Source organism: Bubalus bubalis, chromosome 2 (assembly GCF_019923935.1).
Source record: "Bubalus bubalis isolate 160015118507 breed Murrah chromosome 2, NDDB_SH_1, whole genome shotgun sequence".
In the NCBI taxonomy this organism is placed as follows: Eukaryota; Metazoa; Chordata; class Mammalia; order Artiodactyla; family Bovidae; genus Bubalus; species Bubalus bubalis.
The window spans coordinates 93,447,920-93,469,190 of record NC_059158.1 but is presented as its reverse complement, the minus strand read 5'-3'; the positions used below and the strand labels follow the sequence as shown (position 1 = coordinate 93,469,190).

Sequence of the window (21,271 nt, the reverse complement as noted above, 5' to 3'; positions counted from 1 at the left end):
CTAAATATCAAGAGGTGGATGTTCAGGGTGTTTACCATTTTACAAGGGAAATCTTGGTAAATTCTGAATTCAGGCACAGGCCAGAAAGTAAAAGCCATATTGCAAATCTAGGGGAATTAGAATTCAGAGAAGGGATGATTGTGGCTAGTGGGAGCATAAGGTAAAGGTGGGGGAGATGGCACTTGAAATAAAAACTAAAGAAATTTCTCCCTTCGCTTATGTATACACTAGAGATGGTAATTTGGACTTTTCAGGGATAGAAAAAGAAAACTTAAAGTGACAAGACAGACGTTGAGCAAATGCAGTTCATGTTTGGGAAACTGCAGAACCAAAGTTGTCTGAATCAGAGACCACCTGTATGAGCAGTGTGGTGGAGCGGAAGGAGACCCTGGCTATGGAGCAGGAATCCCAGATTCCTTTCTATGCACCTGGGAAAAGATGGCAGAGCAACCAGGTTCTAAAGATTCATTGCTTTGGGTTCAAATCTCAAAGTTTCTACATATTAAGTCTGTGACATTGACCCAAGTGATTTCCCCCTTCTAGCCTCTAGACTAGACTATGCTTCTTAACATATAAACTTGTTTATAAATTTGGTTGTTGGTTAGGGACTTTGGAATGTTCATGTACACACTGCTATATTTAAAATGGATAACCAACAAGAACCTATTGTATAGCACATGGAACTCTGATCAATGTCATATGCCAGCCTGGATGAGAGAGGTGTTTGGAGGGAATAGATGTATGTATGTGTATGGTTGAGTACCTTCACTGCTCACCTGAAACTACCACAACATTGTTAATTGGCTATACCCCAATACAAAATAAAAGTTTAAAGTTTGGGAAAAAAGATTGGTTGTTGGAAAATGGCAAGGTTTTTCATAGAAAAACTTTTTTTTTTTTTTAAAAAGTGGGAATGTTTAAAAGCTTGGAAATGATATAATTAAATGAAATAATCAAATAGCTCTTTGGTTTCCATGCCACTGATAAATGGATACGATTCTAAGGAGACAGACCTAGTAATATTACCTAGGACAGCTTGAAGGAGTAAAAGGCTAAAGGTAAGAACATCATTTGACTTTGGGTCTAAAACGAAATGACGATTTGAAGAAAGTAGCATTTAAAAAAGAGAGATCAGAGGGACAATCAAAGGATTTGGCAACTGACTGAATATCAGTTTGAAAACTAACAAGCACAGGAAAGATTGCTTTAATTTACATGCTTTTTTATATTAAATTATTTAAGTGACCTGATTTAGGGATAACTTTTAATTTTGCATTACTCAGTGCATGTGGAGTTTCTAGTGATATATGTATGTTGGTATATGCTACTGATCGAATAAGTATTTATTGTGGACCCAGTACATGACAGATAGTGTTCGAGGTGTTAGGGACAAGATGTGCGCTTTTCCATTCCAGGACTCTGACAGAATGAGAGAGAAACAGGAAACAAATGAAGAAAATAGTAGCTGGAAAAAGAAGTATCATGAAGATGAACTAAGTTGATGTGATAGGGGGTAGATGAGAGGCTCTAGTGAAAGAGCTCCTTAAGGAGGACACATTCAAGCTGAGGTGAATGATTGAAGAAATCAGCAATATGGAATGCCATGGCAAGAACATTTCAGAAAGAGAACACAGATAAACAAAGGTCCAAGGATGAGGATTATGCCTCAGTGGGTTTCAGGATTTGAAAGAAGCCAGCCTGGCAAGGGCATCATGACTTAGGAGGAGAGCAGTCAGAGATGAAAGGAGAATATGTGCTAGTTCACAGCTTGAGACCAACTCCAAACACTCATTCCTCATCTCTTGGCCTCATTGCAACTTTACAGCCCGGTCTATGACATCCTTTGCAGCTAGAAGAGTTAATAAAACCACATTCATTCTCCTTTTCAGGTATCAACTTTGGGAAAATGTTCAAACTCCCAATTTTCCAGAATAGAAAGCTGAGGGTCAAAGACTTTGTGTGCAACTTGTTCAGGGTCACACAGTTTGTAAATAGCAGGGCCAAAACTCAAATCAGGTCTATGATCCAGGCCCAGAGAAATTTCCACTTCCCACAGGGTCACTTTCCCTTCTTATGTAATCCTAAAGAATCACAGGCACTGACCCCTTATCAGAGAGCCTGCAGGAGAAGTCTGTAACCTGGCGTAGGGATTTTAACCAAACCACAGGGCAAGAGTCCTCTACTTATGGCTGACCCACACTAAGGTTGAGAGAGAATTAGAAGAGAGCACCTATTGGAGGAGAATTAGTAGAAAGATTCATTTTCCTTTGCCTGGGAGTCTTACAGCAGCCCCTTATTTTCATAATCCCATGATTTGATGATTTTCCAACAATTCAATTTTATGGATCTGGAATGAATGGAATATGCCATAAGAGACCATGGCATTTTAGAACAGACATGAAATGTGGTAAACAAACTGATGTTTCCACATGGGCGCTTTATTAGCTATTTCTGCACTTTGTCCTTCCATTAAGTTAACTGCCAGGCCTGGGTTGTTACAATCCAGCCTTCATCCCTCAATTACAGCCACACATTAACTCCGGACATTCTGAGCCTTTCTAATAGAGCCATTCTCAGGCAGGACTGTGACCTCGCCTAGGAGTGTCTCCCGTCTCTTCTGTTCCCATCTTGAGCCCCCTCTGCTACTTGCAGCTCTGAGTTCTGAACAGGTTTATCACGAAGCCAGTTGCGGTCTCTCTTTATGGTGCATCCTTAAACCCAGGCATCCGTGTAAAGGAGAGCTCTAGTTATACAGACACATTATACTTCTCCCCTTTCAAAGAGAAGCCTTTCCTGCTTGTTGGGGGGTTTCTGCCTGGTGCAGAGGGGCGAGGAAGAAGAGTTGGCTGGCTTTGGGGAGCAGATTTAGAGTCGCATCTCATTGGAGGGGCTAGCTTTTTCCTGAGCTGCCAGACACTGCAGGCTCAACTGAGGCGCGGAGGTGCAATTCAGGCTGGTGAAACAGCGGGGGAAGCAGGACAGGCGGGGCTAGCGCGTCTCTGCAGCGGATCACAAGCACCCGCACACACACCACTCTCCCGCCGCCCCCGGCTCGCGCCTCGCTCCTTCCCACCCGGGCCGCAGAGACGCGGACCGGGAGTGGGGGCCAGGGAGGGAAGAGGAAAAAGGCAGGCGCCGTGAAGCCGAGGAAAAGCTGGAGCGGCGCTGGTATTTCACCTGAGAGTCTGACCCGAATCCCGAAGCTCAGACCCCCTTCAGCAGCACCTTTGTCGCCAGCTAGGAGAGCGCGGCGGTGCCCAGGAACCCTCGAGTCCCTCTTCCAAGTCTTCCTGTGCCCGGTGCACCAGGATCCTCCCGGTGGGGGCCGCGCGGTGCCCCCAGAAAGGCGCGGAGCTTGGGGGACCGGCGTTGGCGCCCATCGTGGTGCGCCGGGAAAAGTGGAGGCGAGAAGAGCCTTGAGGGCAGAGTGCGAGGCCCTGAGGCCGCTGCCGCCCGCGGCGCCGCCTCCTGCCCTCTCCCCTAGGGTGAGTGCCGGGCTGTAGCGCACCGCCACGTCTGCCCGGCGCGGGGGCGGCCGGGGGGCCCGGGTGGCGCCCGCGGAAAGTCCGCGGCTAGCGGACGGCAGGCGGACGCGTCTCTGGAGTCCGGAGAGAGGACTCTGAGCCGGGAGGACGTGGGTAGGGGCTGCTGCACCCTTGCCAGGGCAGAGATGCCTTTGGGCGGGATTTGGGCCAAAAGATAGGAGGCGGGAGCGCCGGAGGGAGCCGGCAGCCGTCCCGGGGGGGGGGGGGGACGGGCGAGCTGGGAGCGGCGGGGTGGGGGGGGGAGGGTCTGGTTGGAGCAGGTAGTGCCGCTTGGGCAACCCGGTGAGTTGGCCGGTGGGGAGGAACTCGCTGGTCAACTCGTTAATTTTAAAGCAGTCAGTTTGGGAGTGCGGCAGGATAGTCAGGGGGGCTGTGAGAAAGCGAGAGGTGGCCCCCGGGATGCCGGTGGTGGGGGCAGAGAGGAGAAGCCTGGAAAAGCTTGGAGGCGAATTCGCGCTTGGGTTCGTGGTCCTCGCAGCCCTCCTGCCTTGAGTGTGGGAGAACACTTTTTTCGGTTTTAAGACAGCGTGGAGAGAAAGCCTCCGTCCCAGGGGAGGAGAGACGTCTGCGGGGGGCAGAGACCGCAGCTACCGCCGGGTGCGCCCCCCACCCCAGGCGCGCCGGCTTTGGTCCCCCCTTTCTCTCCCGCCCCCACCTCCTTATTGGTGCTGGTTTGCAGCGCTAGGCTCCTGCGCCTTCGCTTCGCGTTTGAATCTGGCTCGCCCCTCCGTATTATGTCTGCACTCCGAAGGAAATTTGGGGACGATTACCAGGTAGTGACCACCTCGTCCAGCGGCTCGGGCTTGCAGCCTCAGGGGCCGGGCCAGGGCCCGCAGCAGCAGCTTGTGCCCAAGAAGAAGCGACAGCGGTTCGTGGACAAGAACGGCCGGTGCAATGTCCAACACGGCAACCTGGGCAGTGAGACGAGCCGCTACCTCTCAGACCTTTTCACCACCCTGGTGGACCTCAAGTGGCGCTGGAACCTCTTCATCTTCATCCTCACCTATACAGTGGCCTGGCTCTTCATGGCGTCCATGTGGTGGGTGATCGCCTACACTCGGGGCGACCTGAACAAAGCCCACGTCGGCAACTACACGCCCTGCGTGGCCAATGTCTATAACTTCCCTTCGGCCTTCCTCTTCTTCATCGAGACCGAGGCCACCATCGGCTATGGCTACCGCTACATCACCGACAAGTGCCCCGAGGGCATCATCCTCTTCCTCTTCCAGTCTATTCTCGGCTCCATCGTGGACGCTTTCCTCATCGGCTGTATGTTCATCAAGATGTCCCAGCCCAAGAAGCGCGCGGAGACCCTGATGTTTAGCGAGCACGCGGTGATCTCTATGAGGGACGGGAAACTCACGCTCATGTTCCGAGTGGGCAACCTGCGCAACAGCCACATGGTCTCCGCGCAGATCCGCTGTAAGCTGCTCAAAGTAAGTGCTATCCGCCCCCTCCCCACCTGGCGGCCGCCATTCCTCACGCTCGGGGGAATTAACCCACTTGAGAGCTACCCTCAGGCTCCTAGTCTGTCTTACGCTACAGGCAGACTTGTTTTTTCGGGGTGAAAGATGGGGCAAAGAGAGTACCATCGACAGTTCTGTTCTTTTCCCACCCATTCTCTTGCAGTTGTTTGTTTTATTCTTATTTATATTCATCGGAAGTACTTGTATCGCTTTCTGGACTAATAACACTTAACGGAGTGGTGTTGGCTCCTGGACCTCTGAGGTACAGGAATGCCCTGTTCTCCTTCCTACCCTGGCTCTTTTCCTATTTAGAGAGCTTTGAATTTGTTGTCAGTACACCATTCCAGTAAACTTGAAGTAGTAAAACTGAACAGGCTTTTAGTCTGAAGACAAAAGGTGCTGAACTTACCTCAATTTTCACCTAAGGCTTTATTTATTTATTTGTAGTTCTCTCTCTTCCTCCCCCCCCACCCCATAGTATCAGCAAGTGGATGATTGCTTCAGACCCAATAACTCTGTGGTTATCTTTTTAACAAGTACACAGATGGGAGAAGCAGTTTATAAAGTGGAAAAAGTAACACCTGGTTGTTACCAATTTTTATTTTTACTAAGTATTATCCTAGAGAAGTATTCTGTGCAAGCTGAGTGCTTTTCCTGCAGTCTCTTTAATTAATTTTATTCTTAATTGCTTGTTTTTATGAAGCCTTTGTCAAGTACAGATTTCACCTGAAACTTCCTAGTATCTATTAAAGAAGATTGCTTCCTACCAACAGCCGTGTACATGCTAAAAGAAATTGCTTCTGGAGTGATTTTTAAAGCAAGGTCCATCTAGTCGTTAGAGGGCACCACTACAAACAAGGAGAGAAGCCCACTCTGCACACTAACCCAATTAGAGTGAGGGATACAAGCCCAGTTCTCTCGGTGTTATTTATAGTTCATCTTTTTGAGGGATTCTCCTTAGTTTTCAAATGTTCATAAACTGAGAAAGATGACCGCAATACAATCTCAACAATTTATCTGACATTGCATAGAAAGCCATAGCCACATTCACAATTTTAGCACTAATAAAAAATGTAGGTTGACATTTTACCTTTGAGATTTCAATTCTATGTCCCAGGTCTATATGGTTTTATACAGCTTCAGTTTACATGGCAGTTAAAGTAGAACCGCGTGCTTTTAAAAAGTTTGGCTCTTGTGTTATTTTTATCATTCATTTATAAGGTCTTGCCCTAATCAATTTTGACTATCTTGCTCAGGATTGTGTTAGAATTAAAGCAGCTCAGTTGTCCTGTCACTTCACATCATACGCATATATTTCCTATGCTATAGACAGTAAATCAACAAATTGTGTGTAGCTTTCTGGAAAATTTTTAACCTAGTTCCAATGTATATGTTAATTAAGATAATTGTGTAATTTGAGTGGATCATATTCTTTATAAAACTCCAACGAGCTGCATGTAATTTTTAAAACATTTTAGCTTAGTGTATCCTGCTATGGACCACTGTTTGAACTGAGATGTTTGGATCAGGCTAAACATGCTGTAGACATGTTTGTTGTATGTGCCTGTTTCTATGTAGAGAACAAGATACATAGCCTCTTTTTTAGGTTAGGTGTACTGGGAACATTTTGTAAATATATTGCAAAAGTCTCTATCGTGGAAGCCATGTTTGTGTGTCACTTTGAGATTCTTACTGAAGAATAGTTTACCATATTGATTGATCTACTAGAAATTAAAAATTAGACCTTAAAGGTCAGTTATTGCTATTCTCTAGTGTTTCAAACATATAAATAATTTATTAAAACGTATCTTTTTAAGGAAGCATATTTAGATGTTTTTAGATTGATCAGAAGTCAGAAATAAATAGAATTAATATACATAGCATGTTTTGGTTATTGTTTTTGCTTTTTACAAAGTTATAGTGAATCTAAAGCCCTGGGTCTCTAGTGATTCAGGACGCTGACAGTGATTTTTCTGCATGAGACCGTGTAGCGCATGTACTGTAAGAAGTGTCTTTATTAAAAAAATAGTTCTCTAGTGCTGGAAAATTTGGAGCAAGGTGCTATATTAACACAAGGTGATTAAAAACATCTAATTAAAACAATATGTATTCTATTAAAATTCTTTACTTTTGATATGTTAGGAAGATGTCAGGGTTAAAAGTAAAATTGATTGGCATGTGGCATCAGTTTATATCTAAACAAAATTATGATGAAATTCTGTCCTGATTTTTTTGTGAAGGGAGAGGGTTGATGAGTGGCAACTCTTCATCCAGTCACTTACTGTAGTTTGCTTGAAGTTGATTTGTCCAGTAGCCATGGTGACTAAAATGAATTCTCAGAGTTCTTGTCATTTCCTTAGACTTCATTAAAAAGGAGCCATGTTTTATTGGGAAAATGATAACATTCAGCAAAATTAGAGGGAAGATTTGCCTTTACTAAATGACTCTTATTTTCTCTTAGGGACTGAGATGAAGTGACCCAAAGCAGCCAACTATATTTTTAAAGTGAAGCTATACCAAAAGCTTAAAGCAATAATATTTTGATGTTAGTCTTATACATCTTATTAAATATTATTACACATTTCAGTTTGTTTTCTTAACCCATGTTTGAGATTTTACATGGAAAATTTATGTATCTTTAATACAAAGAAATACATAGATTTTTAAGGCAACAAAAGCTTAATATTTAACAATAGTTATTATAGTCTGTATGAGTTCTTCCTATTACCTAATTTAATTTCATTTGTATTTTTTTCTGTTGCTGTTTTCTTATTTGCTGAATAAAGCCTATTGTAAATATTAATGTAAGAATTCTATTTGATGATTGTAAAGTGCTTTCTATTCTTGCAAAGACAGTAAGAACATTCATGTGGCTTTCTAATCCTCACCACTGTGAGGTTTTTCATGCATTTTTGGGGGTTCTCTTTCTTGATGGAAGTTTTTTTTATAGTTTTTCTGCTTAATTATTAACTGTTATTAACTTACATGAAAGCAAATTTTATTTCAACTCTATTCCTATCTTCTGCGCTTGCAAATACTGAAATTTATTTTGATATTTAAATATAGATCTTCCAACTGTATGCTTGGAGTGATCAGTCCTTTTCTACTTAGGAAAAAATGAAAGTAGATTAAATAAAAATTTTAGAATATAATTGGAAATTATTCTTTAAAATTTATAATATTATTATAAATACAGCTATAGGAAGCTCTTTTAAGATGAGTGGTCTTTCTCTTTTCATCCCCATATTGATGTTTTATTTGAATTTTCAATTTATTTTAGCTGTCTTTTTTAAGAAATCTAAAATATAGGAACTAATGAATGGCACAGTTGTGTTAAGTTAACATAACATCCAGTTTAAAATTTTAATAAAAATGCCTGAGTTAGGGAGTTGAGACTAATGGTTGATACTTTGGACCTTGTAATTTAGTGTTGGATTAAAAGGATTTGGAAATCTCACTCCTTCCCACAAATCTAATACTAATGGTCGACTGCCCTAGACTTCCATCTTAATAGGGAAAGATTTAAACTTTTTGATGCATCGTGTAACAGCTTGCACACTTACTGTCCAGAAGCCATTATACTTACATGTATACATGTGTATATGTGTGTGCATGTATAGATAGTCAAACCTTGTTTACATAAAGTAAGCATAAAATCAACTATTGTTAGATACATAATTTAAAATTAAGTGGTAAGGATATTTTTTTCTCATGGAAATATAATTTTATTTTTTCATATTTTTATTCATGGAAAATAGTCATCATCTTTCTTTCCTAGGATGTCAGCTATGTAACCCTTAAACTCTCAGTTAGTGAAAAGTAATGGTTCCCAGTTATCTTTTAATATATCACTTATATTATTTTTATAGTTATGTTTTCTATTCTCCATTTATATGGATACTCAAAATTGGATGTTATCTGGTTTCCTCATATGATTGTGATCCAGTGCAGATGCTATAAAAAACAAAATTGAATCTGCAAAACTAATAAGCTCTTCATTCTCTTCATATGTCTTAATCTTTTAGCCACAGTGATTCCTGGACCATATAATTCCTGATTTTTTTCCATATTATTTATTAGTTTGTCTTCATTCTATACCTTGCACTTAAATGTCATTATGATTTTTGACTCTATATGACCCTATTTTATATGACTGACTCTTTTCCCCAGTTGATCTTGGCCAGTTTGCACTTTAGTTTTAATCTTGAGACTATTAGTCATCTCTTTTAAATAAAATAATTCACAAATGAATATCTATTAAAAAAACACTCTTCTCCTGAACATTATACATGTGGCTAGTAAAAAGATTCAAGGAGTCTAGGACTGAGTACCCCAGAACTCTTGGGCTAGATCTTAATGTCAGTGAGGTTTTTTTAGGTGGGTTTATTATGTCTTATTAAAAAAGTAAAGTTCGTATTTAGCCTAGCTTTGCTTTCTCTGACACAAGTACAATAATTCTGTAATAGGTATAGAACTTGGGTTCCTTTTAAAGACTATAATTATTCTTCTTCTTTTAAATAATAGTAATATTTTTTTTTTATTATGGTTCCTGCAAAGTACAGGGTGGCTTGTGCTTAGGGGAATACAGCATGAATAGAAATAAGGGCATAAAGACCCACAAATACACAGCAGTAGGTAAGAACAAATGAAGAGAAGCAGGGAAAAACACTTGATGGATTTGAGGGTGTTTGGTGAGTAGGAGGACAATGTGTAAGTAGGGTTACAAATCCCATCCACAGTTATTATTATAAATTCCATAAAAAGTCCCCAAGGAATTACAAAGCTGTTCTTTCATTTGAATGGAATAAAAGCCTCACAAAAATTTATTACAAGATAAATTACATTCCATTCTTTAAGTTACTTTCTTTTTACAAAAATGAACATATTTTTATGGGATAATTGGCTTAGCATTAAAAAAATCTTTATTTTAGGTTTGATGTTGGTCATATTTTTTCCACCTGAGTATTGATGGGATTTCAAACTTAAGGAGTAAAAAATGTACAATTGTAGTTTATCCAGATGAAATTCTAGGTCCATACTTTCCTCTGCCTGACTCTAATTTTGGTCTGATCCCAAAACCATTGCCAGAACAGCTTTGAGTCACAAGACGTTGTTGTTCTTTATCTTTGTACCTGCTTTTGGCTCATTTCCTAATTTTAGATTCCACATGGTACCCTGACGTCATTGCGTGTAATTTTCTAACTTCAGCATATATTCAACATACACATAGACACACACATTGCCCATTTAAAGAGAAATGAAATTTCAGATAGAATAAGGGAGAGATGGTAGGCAAGAAGAGCCACCCTCTCCATCTTCACCTGCTTTGATTTCTTTTCCTTTCTGAACCACTGGCCCTCATTGCCTTTTCCAATGGAGACGTGTGAAAGGTGGTAGAGGGGTAGATCAAGTCTTAGAATATGATAAAGGTGCATCTCACATGTCAGATGTTAGTGATTAAATGTTTTTTTTCTTTTTTTCCCCAGACTCCCCTTGCTTGCCTCTGAGCTAGGAAAGGTCACAACAGTTAAAATTATAACACAGTTATGGGTTAGAGAGATGGGAGAAAGAGAGCAAAGAGATTGACTGTATTGGTGAAGTTTGTCCATGTTGAATGAATGTGGTCAACTGACCACAAATTTCCCAGAAGGAGAATGAACAAACGTGGATCTGGTTATGCCAAGGGTAGTTGTAACGGTATCCCAGATCAGTGTGTGTGTATGTGTGTGTGTGTGTGTGTCTTTCAATATGTACTCAGCAGTCTTTCACTATAAGAAAGATATTTGTTTGTAAAGTACATAACCATGATAATCCCTTCCAAACATCTATGACTTTTGATTCTTTTTTCACCTATAGTCAGAATTTGTAATTGAATATCTTGCAGGCCTTTTTGGACTCTAAGGGAGTTCAAAGTCATTTGACATTAGCTGCTTCTTTGAAATTAGTACTTGTGACTATAAAATGAGTCACAAACCTTAAGTTCTAGACGTAAATCCATGTGACTTCTAACTGAAGGATATATAACAGAAATAGTATATTTCAATAATAATATTTTATTACAAAGAATAACTTTATTGCCGAAATCTAAATTGTATAAAATAATTTCAAGTATCTATGATATTCTACTTATAATATATTTGGACAATAAATTTAAACAAACTTTATGCCTTAAATTTCCTTGATTTTTCTCTTAATTCCCAGAATTTTCTATATGCAACCAGCCAGAAAAGCTTTAAAATTTCAAAGAGATCTTTATTTCCTTTCGAAAAGTTATTCTATACAACTGAAAATAAAAGTTATATGGAAGTCATTCTGAGGTCCTAGTGTTTTCAAATTATGTTCTAAATTTTAAAGAATTAACTAATTTTCCATGAGCTGTTTTTCATTCCACCTTTCCCCCACTTATTCATCCAATAGTTTCAAGACTCTTAAGTGATTATTTCATCAAGTAAAGTCAACCTCAGAAATTTTAATAATTTACCACATTAATCTTAACCTTTAGCAGGTATTTTGAATTAATTTTTTGATTTTGACTGTATCTCTTTACATATTTTTATGTAAAAATGATCATGATTCTGTGTTCCCTTTGGAATTAGGAGGTATAATTTATAGAGCGAAAAGATACAATGTAGACTAGGTGCAAACTGCTTTACTAATGAAAGATTCTTCTTTTATCATAATGCTTAAGATAACATAATAAATTAAGGTTAAATAGGTTTTTCTCTAAATTTTTTCTGCCTATTATCAACATTTCTGAGTGAAATGCAGTAATTGTTATATAAATAAGATTATTAGAAATAGATGAAATATTATTGCTACTGATTTATTACATACTCAAGGTACAGATCACAGTTTAATTTTATAAGGGCACATACATAAATCCTCTTTTTTCTTTGTGTTTGTCATGTATGTATTACAATTCCTTGAGGAAAAGTTCTCAAACTCCAGTTATACAAGTTGAGAAACTTAAAACTATCATAGGCTTTTTTCCCCCCTTGCTCCAGAAAATCTCTAGAATTGCACCAGAATTAGAAAATCCTGGATTATAATTCTTTGTAAGCCTAGAATAGAATGTGCCTGCTTCTAAAGATATATTTGGTAGGCATATATCAGTTTCTGGAATATTGTATTTGGCTGAGCGTTGATAAGATAACCTTGCTCTTGCCAGGAGCTCTGACTTCAAACAATTCCAGTTCTACGAGCACTTGCCAATCCCTTCCCAATCTTTAAATAGAAAAGCTTTCCTTTTAATTCACAGTGATTAATAGGCTTCCAAGTCTACTACAGAGTCAGAGAAGCAAACAGAAATTAGTGAGGTAAGCATATTGATAGTTGGAATATCTCTTAACCAAACAAAATGGAAGAAGACTTGAAAGATAAAATTGTGGATATATGTAGTACCTTAGAGTCATTTAAAGAAAGGTTTAGGTTTACCCACTGGGAAATAATTTCCAATGAATGTGCAGAGAATTTCACTTATCTAAAAAAGATGTAATTGTGAAAAACTTTATTCAGTGAAATGAAGTATTATTTTCCCTATAGTATCACAAAATAAATGCAGTTGTTAACTTTGTTTCTGCCAAAACTTAGGATATAAAGCATTTTTGGAGGAGGGTATAGGCATAATTTCGAGTATATGGAACACATTTTTAAAATCAGAAGATAATGTGGAGTCTGAATGAAATAGATTCATGCATATTTAAGTGTAAATTACCTACATATGAATTAACTGCTTTGCTAAAAATAAGCTATTTCTTGTTCTAGGTTGGCATTTTCCTGATAGCCAGTCTGTTTCTAGGCCACTTCTTTTCATGGGTTGTAGAATGAGCAGAGACTATGAAGCCAATAGCTTACTCTGAGAATGAGGCACATGTATAAATAACAAATATATGAGTGAGGGAGATGAATTTCAGTCTTGGTGTATTATATAAAAGTAAGAAAAATATATGTTCTTTGGGGGAAATTGTTTTAAAATGAATGGGAAAGTGAGCTTAAAATTATATTTGTGAATATTTTTATTTCATGCAGGAAAAGCAGAGCTTAGAATAGTTGGTAAAATGACCTAAATTCTGATATTAACTAGAAATGTCAGAATACCACCTTGTGTTTATATAGCACCTGTTTCTTAGTAGGTGGGAGAACAATGACCCAGGATTTTTGCTTTTATTTTTGCTTTGTATTTAGCTTTTATTTTGCTACATAATCAATATAACTATACAACTGTATACTTGGAAAGTTCTGCTGGCTTAGAAATGATTAGTTTTCTCCAACATTGGTTGTTAGAGCTGCTGTTTTTATTTTTGCACCATCAGGTTTTTCTGTTTTTTTTTTTTTCCCTTGTCAGTAATCATTTTCTTCTTCTTTTTAAAAATTTAATCAACTACTCCTAGGGCAGAGAAGAAAAATAGTCTCTGTCTTTTCATTGGATGTTTTTCCTACTCAAAACTCCTGAGTATCACTAATTACAAAGTAGCTTCATTAACTGACTAGCTTTGTTTTTTAAGAATCTGCAATTGCTGCTATAACAATTTGTCACCAACTTTAAAGTCTTGGTTCTATTTTGCTGTGGAGGGCAGCTTATTATATACCATAGTTCTCAGTGTTTTCAAGCTCATTTACAAAACCTCTGTCTTTTCTGGAACTCCAAGAGTAAAGACTCTGTCTTCAATCTACTGATTCATTGGACAGACCAGTGTTATGGAGTCTGTTTTGTTTATTAAATTAGCTTTGCAAAGAGTCTCTTAAAATATATTGGATTCTTCCAAACCCCATTTGACCAGCAGCAAGCCTCCCTCTACCCTGATTTTTCTGTATGCAACTGCTTAACCCAGCTTTTATTTTACCAGCATCAGCATGTAAACCTAAATATTTGCTTTTGTGGTCCTTGTAAGTAAGATAAGGAATATGAATATGGAAAAACCAGATATGGAAAATGAATAGAAAAGGGAATTAAGTTTATTTTCATGGCTTGCTAATTGTTTATAATCATGTGTATACTTTTTTTCACCATGTAAGCAGTTTGTTGAATTAACCTTTTCAGTGATTTTTATTGAATGCCACTGTCTTATAAAAATTTTAGTAAGCTACAAGTTTGTCTAATATAGATATTTTAAACTACATTTTGACTTAGATTCATTTGAGCATAAATTTTCACTATTTTTACAATTCGTTAAATAGGTAGAGAAATGAACAACTTTAATGCAGTTATTTAGTAGTAGTTCGAAAACCACTAGTTAACAGCATCTGCTTTTATTTTTATTATGTGAGCTGTAGTGTACATAACATTATTTAATATGATAACATCTTCACTATTCTAGTTTATATCTATTACTTTTCAAATGTCCTGGAAAAATAAATTATTATGCTTGTTTTGTAATAATGCAGTAAATCTGTTTTTAAATTATGATCAACCTTATATCTTTAACTAACTCCATAAGAATTGCCTACTTATATGCTTTGAGAGGAAGAAACATCTGGCATGCAGTGTGTTATCATTTAGTGATTTATGTCAAGCCATAGCACATGTACAGTTAGTTCCACAGTTTGTGTTAACAGCCATTGTTGGACCAGGCGTTTCTCCAAAGCTCATGAGTTAGGGAATGGTAATTATAGTAAGTCGCATATTATAAATAATGCATGTATGTTCCACATGAGTTATGTGGGATTTCGGCCCATTTGCTAGAACATAGCCGCATAATGATTTGTTTGGATTTTGTTGCAGATGATTGATAGTGCAGAATGTTGGCAATAATGTAAATTACTGTTGGGCTTCCTTGCAAATTTCAGTACAAGTGGTGATTTCTTCTCTTTTCTGTGTGCTTGTCTAGTCTCGGCAGACACCTGAGGGTGAGTTCCTTCCCCTTGATCAACTTGAACTGGATGTAGGTTTTAGTACAGGGGCAGATCAACTTTTTCTTGTTTCCCCCCTCACGATTTGCCACGTGATCGATGCCAAAAGCCCCTTTTATGACCTATCTCAGCGAAGCATGCAAAGTGAACAGTTCGAGATTGTCGTCATCCTAGAAGGCATTGTGGAAACAACTGGTGAGTAAAAACATAGCTATGCCATCAAATTTCTTTATTCCATAATAACATTATATTACATGCATAATACCTCTCATAGATTGGGCTAAATGTCTCAGCTTGCAATAATGGAAGTAATGATTTGTCTGTTATTTCTTTGTAACATTCAGTTGATACTGCTTTGAAAATGAAGATTTATTGTTGTGATGATTGCATGTGTAATGTTAACTCAGAAATTCTTACTGCAAGACAAAAAAGGGAACTGAGATGACTCCTAGAAATGATTATGATGTTCTAGTTTAATTGCGGAGTTGGATTTCCTATAATCATATTTTTTAAAAGGTTTAAGGTTAAAATAAATTCAGGGCAATTAGTGAGCAGCCTGAACTCAGCAGGCATATCCTTGCCTTAGGGATGGTGATTTGGGTGTCACTGATAGAGCTTTGATATGCTACTAAGTGCAACCTCAGTGGAAAATTCCCTGTGTGTACATGTGTATGTGTGTGTGTGTGTGTGTGTGCGTGTGCTAAAGCAGCATTTTAATTTCAAAGTAGGTCAGTAGATTTCCCCAGCTGAACCTTGACAAAAAAATATTTAAAAAGAAAATTTCTTCCTTTTCTGCTTTGCTATAGCTAGCTGTGTGCTGTATGTTATTCTTTAAGATGCAATGTTGGTAATGCTGCGAATACTCACAATTTGCTACTCTCTGAGGAGAACAAGGTTGGCAAAAGAAAAATAACAGTAAATCAGAGTATATTATTTGGGACCTAAGCATTGCCAGTTGGTTCGCAATCTGCTGGATGCTTGAGACTAACAATGGAATATCTACATAGTTATATCTGTCAGTCTGTCTATCTTGAGTTTTATCCTTGCTACAAATAGTGAGAAAGCAGAAATATTTTCACTTTCCATTTTTTTCTGCCAATATCATTCTAGTCATTTTAAAGTACTAGTTATTATGTATAAACTATAGCACTGAAAGTTTTAATAACATTGGCAATAACATAGATGCATTCAAGCCTTATGTCAAGGTAGATGTTACATAAGGAAAGAATCTCCCACCTTGACATAAAGCTTTGTCTAAGGAGCAGGGGGAAGCAAGCCATTGTAATATTATACATCTGCTAGATAATACATATTTGAAATGTCGGCAAGATACTTAATCTCTATAAACTTCTTTTTTTCTCTCTAAAAGGAGAAAGATATAATAATCACCTTGAAGCTACTTGTTGTATTACTATTATTTTGTTAACATTAGTGCTTCACTTTAAAATTTAAGGTTTGGAGGACAATGAGTAAAGACTTAATTCATCAGTCTTTATCTGGAATTTGATTTCTGTGGACAATTTTATGGTTTAAATTCTCTAGATTTTTAACTTACAATTGAAATCATGCGATAGTATATTTTTAAAAATATATTGATAAATGATGAAACCAATCTGTAAAAGCTTCTAGTTCAAGAAATCTTTAAATTTAAGTTTTATTCTCCTCATTTATTGAAGTAATAATATATTGTTAGAGCTTAAACAGCAGATGGTTTTTATTGATTTGTTTTTATAGCATATGGTTCTACTTTTGACACAGCTGGTTATTATTTATTAATTGTTTATTATTCTAATCACTGCCACAGTGAAGTTTCTGTTTCACTTGACGGTCTCAGAAACATTTCACTAGTGATTTCTGTCTACCTATCTATCCATTCATCCATTTTTCCCTACTTATCTCTAGTTAGTGTGTATCTCTTAGGAATGAGAAAATTCTTCTACAAAATCACAGTGTAATTAAGAAAAAAATCAGAATATTAGACAATGATACAGTACTGTTACTTAGCTCATAGGCTACCTTCAGTTGTTCTAGTAATTTCCATCATGGCTATTTTTTCCTGGTTCAACATCAATTTAAGGATTACCCCCTTCTTTGTTTACTTGTCTTCTCAGTCTCAAGATGGAATAGTTCCTCGACCTTACTTTGTGTTCTTGATCTTGATGTACTTGAAGTGTAAAGGCCAGGTATTTAATAGAACGTCTCTCAACTTGGATTTGTCTGAGCCTTCCTTATTCATTAGGTCTTTCAAATTTTGCCTTCTACATGGGCATCTTAAGGGAATACTGAAGCAGACTGTTTTTAAAATACTCATATGTGTTCTTGACTGAAGTGTCTCCATCAGATTTCAGAGGATCATGGTTAGTAAATGATATTCAACATAAATAATTTGGAGTTTTGTAACATTAAATTATTCATTAGGACTGTAGATTTCATTTAAACAATTTCTCTCTTCTCCTTTTTTTTTTTTTTTAAATAATGAACTGGCAGAGAGTACTTTCCACAGAAAATGTGAAAACTTGACTGGAAACTGAATTTCTTATTTAGAGATCGCCTTTCATGGAGAAAAGAATAAAGTCTACCTCCTCTTAACCTCTTAACTAAGCCTGTTTTCTAGATCCAGTATAGCAAGAAAAACAGCAAAACATTACTCATAATTTATACATGTTATTTCATGGGAACTTTGTCTGACATTTTGTTTGTGTATATGCTCTAACTAATTAAATCATGTACTGTTCAAACTCTGTAAAATCTGTCTATATTCTCAGACCTTCCTGAGTCTGGTAAAAATATCATAAACATTCTTATGTCCATATGATCCTTTAAAATTATACTGAGGCTTATTTAGATTCATTTTTCAGGATGTTTCCTCCTTTATCCTTTCATTCATAATACTTTCTCATAATAGTTATTTGCTTAGAATAAGGCAAATATGATCTTTGGGGATGTTTTGAACATCAGTAATACCATTTTAGCTCCAGTGTTTTTTTTTTTGTTTGTTTGTTTGTTTGTTTGTTTCACAGGCTTGTGACTGTTTACTCAATGTAACTTTTCATCATACTTAACATTAAACCACTAAGATTTTTTTAAATCACTCATTCATTCACTAGATAAATATATGAATACATGCTCTGTTCTTGGAAAATATTTGAAATTCTGGCAATATAAAGCATGCTTCCCAGGCTTAGGTTGACAGTCAGGAAAGGTCTCTCTGAGAAGGAGATACCAAAGTGGAGACTTGCGTGTCAAGAAGGACCTTCTGGGTCTGTCTGGAGGAGAGCACAGCAGAGGCTGAGAAGCAACTGGTACAAGGATCCTGAGTTGGGAACCAACCTAACTGATTCCAGGAACTAAAAGAAGGAGGTGGATGGTTAGGATAGAGTGAGCAATGTAGAGTGTGGGGTGAGAGGTCAGAGAGGTGGGGGGGCACCTCTACATGACAGACGATTATATTGCATTGCTCCAGCAAGTGCTGGGATTTGATTCAAAAGCAAAGCCTGCATTGAAATGCTAAGAGTAGTAATTTAGTAATCTCAAACTCTATATAACTGACAAAAAGCTTTTTTTTTTCATATAAACTGGATTGCATGCAGTTTACTTAAAAACAAGTGACCCCAATGCCTAGGGAATGTATTAAACTTTTGACAGTTTTTGTATTAATAGTACTAAACTTACAGCCTTTATGCCCCAGCACAGGCACACCATTGCTCACTTGGCTGCAATCCTCTGATGAGGATCTTCTGATGTCATTTGGTTTTTGCCTCTTTCCTTCCTGTAGTCACAGTGGGAGTGGTGGTGGTGATGAGGAGGGGGGTGGAAAATTAGAAGCTTTCTCATTTCCTTGAGTCTCAACTTCCAGCTCAAGACTCACAAATAATTACTTTCCCCACCTCCTTGGAAATACTCCTCAGTGATCAGGTTCAGGGATGCTGCCTTGCTTGTTTCTAATGAGCTGGTCTTTCACTTCAAGGAACAGAACATCCACCTCTTCATGAATAACCTCTGCTTCTTGGCTCACATAGCAAATTTCTAAACATAGGTTACCTCCAACTCTTGCTCTCTTTGCTGCTTCTCCCAGGAGGGAGAGCACTGCTAGCGGCAAACAGCATTGCAGATTTGGCTCATTAGAACTCGATGCTTTCAAACTTCAATCTGCTCTCCGCTGCTATTTGGCAGTCTTCTTAATTGTCTTTTCTGCACTCCCAGGCTCTGTCCCCATGGGATCTATTATAGCCGTTTTCTCTCTTTCCATGCCCCCAGTCCCAGCTGTCCTATGCCTTAGCGTACCATCTTTCCACGTAGTCTATCAAAAAGAATGTGATGCTTCAATTTTGATACTTTTTTTTTTGCCCTCTTTGTCCATTTCTCATAACTATCTTCTCTTTTTCTTTGCTGGTGTCTGTGAGTAAAATATCTTTATTCTTCTTCAAAACCATCTCCTTTATCATTATGTTTATTACCTGTGACTCAAATGCCAATACTTATCATACCTAATACTTAAAATAACTGACTCTCATTTCTCTCAAACGTGTTCCAGGGTGTTCTTCATGAAAAACATAATCAAATTATTTATTCTTTTATACTCAAGGTTCTTTCTGGAATTCAGGGACACCACATTCTCTCTCTCCTTCTTTTTTGTTTCTTCTAATTTTTATTTTCCAGTTGTTCCTTATAACCTGTATGACTGCCTCTCCCTATAATTTTTTCCTGGATCGCTGCCCTTCCCTTCTTTCCTTTTGAATCAAACTACTTGATTTTTTTTTTTAATGAATCTACAAAGTACTTTCAAGTCTGTTATTTCTCTTATCTCCAGCTATGAGAAGGAAATGGCGACCCACTCCAGTATTCTTGCCTGGAAAATCCCATGGACAGAGGAGCCTGGGAAGCTACAGTTCATAGGGTCGCAAGAGTTGGACATGACTTAGCGACTAAACTTCTACTATGAAGTCTCTCACTCAGTCGTGTCCGACTCTTTGCGACCCCGTGGACTGTAGCCCACCAGGCTCCTCTGTCCATGGGATTCTCCAGGCAAGAATACTAGAGTGGGTTGCCATTTCCTTCTCCAGGGGATCTTCCCAACCCAGGGATCGAACCCAGGTGTCCCACATTGCAGGCAGATGCTTTAACCTCTGAGCCACCAGAGAAGCCCCATGAAGTCTTTCACCAGCCTTATATATGCCATCAATTTCCAGGACATTCTTCTACTCAGATGTCACTTTTTTGATTCAGAGTCTACTTGTCTAAATACTAAGTAATCATCTTATCCTCAAATTACATCCTCATCTGGAAAGTTTGTCCCTTTTAATCATGGCTGTTTTATCCAAGATCTCTTCCCCTTTCTTCCTTTTTAAAAATTATCAAATTAAATCATTTCACAAATATCTATTGAGTACCTGTTACAGGCTAAATAGTATTCTAGACTTTGGGGACATGTTAGTTAACAAAACACAATTCCTGTTATAATCACATGTGGAAATGAGACAATAAAATGAAGAAGTGCCTCATTTAGAACGTTAGAAAATAAATGCTATGGAAAAAAAATAAGAAAACAAGTTAAGAGGGATTAGAGTTGTAGGGAAGTCAGGGTAGGCTGCAATGAGAAGATGACTTTTAAGCCCAAACACAGTACCTTGAGTAAAGCAAATCCTTTTTCTTTGAAAGGGATTCTGGATGGAGCTTCAGCAGTTGTAAGTGCTCCGAGAGAGCCGGTAACTGGCTTCTGCTCTCTCTTAGTGATGTTTCTTAATTCAACTCTTCCTCTTTAAGTTCACTTCTAAATCACAGTAGTTGTCTCAGGAATGGATTTAGCATTTGCTTACCTGGAGACTGCATTGAATGGTTGCTTGGTGAATTTGCTTCAACACTACTGTCATAATAAACCTGTGCTCAAAGAGCCCTAATGACTGCCGATCAAAATGCATGTGCTCCTTCCTGAGAAAATTAGGCTGCTCTGCTTCCTGTAATGTCCATACACTGATGCTCCCTTTTGCTCCTTTGTCTGCAATAATACCATTTTCATTACCTAGGACAGCATTTCTGTCTTCTCTTACATGGTATGAGAACTGCCATATTTGTTTAGTTTTCCCTGGACTCTATAGTCCATGTGCTTTCCTTTAATAACATTTAAAATGCTGTTTTATTTTTTTACTGTGAAAGGGCTGTTAAATGCATTCTCATTATAGGAAAAAAATTAAAAATGCAAATATGCAAAATAAAGACTTTAGTCTTATTTTCAGCTACTGTACAGTTAATGTATAGGTCATTGACCTTTCAAGTGTCTGTATTCAGATATATTGTTATTAAATATGTGCTGTTTTATAACGTTCTTTATTGTATAATACGTGTTTAACATCTCTGCTGTCAAATTATGGAGGAGGCAATGGCAACCCACTCCAGTACTCTTGCCTGGAAAAT

At 38.0% G+C, this 21,271-nt stretch overlaps 1 protein-coding gene across 2 annotated transcripts in view; it reads left to right on the top strand.

Moving 5' to 3' along the window:
* The first annotated feature begins 3,788 nt into the window (after positions 1 to 3,788).
* Positions 3,789 to 21,271, top strand: part of KCNJ3 (potassium inwardly rectifying channel subfamily J member 3) — a 188,179-nt gene continuing 170,696 nt past the window's right edge. The window contains exons 1-2 of one of the 2 annotated variants that reach the window (XM_006079316.4): positions 3,792 to 4,981; positions 14,839 to 15,055. In XM_006079316.4, the coding sequence (XP_006079378.2) occupies positions 4,280 to 4,981; positions 14,839 to 15,055 (919 nt within the window). In that variant the 5' untranslated portion in view covers positions 3,792 to 4,279. Of the gene's footprint in view, positions 4,982 to 14,838; positions 15,056 to 21,271 lie in introns of both variants that reach the window. The other variant, XM_006079318.4, reaches the window with a different exon arrangement.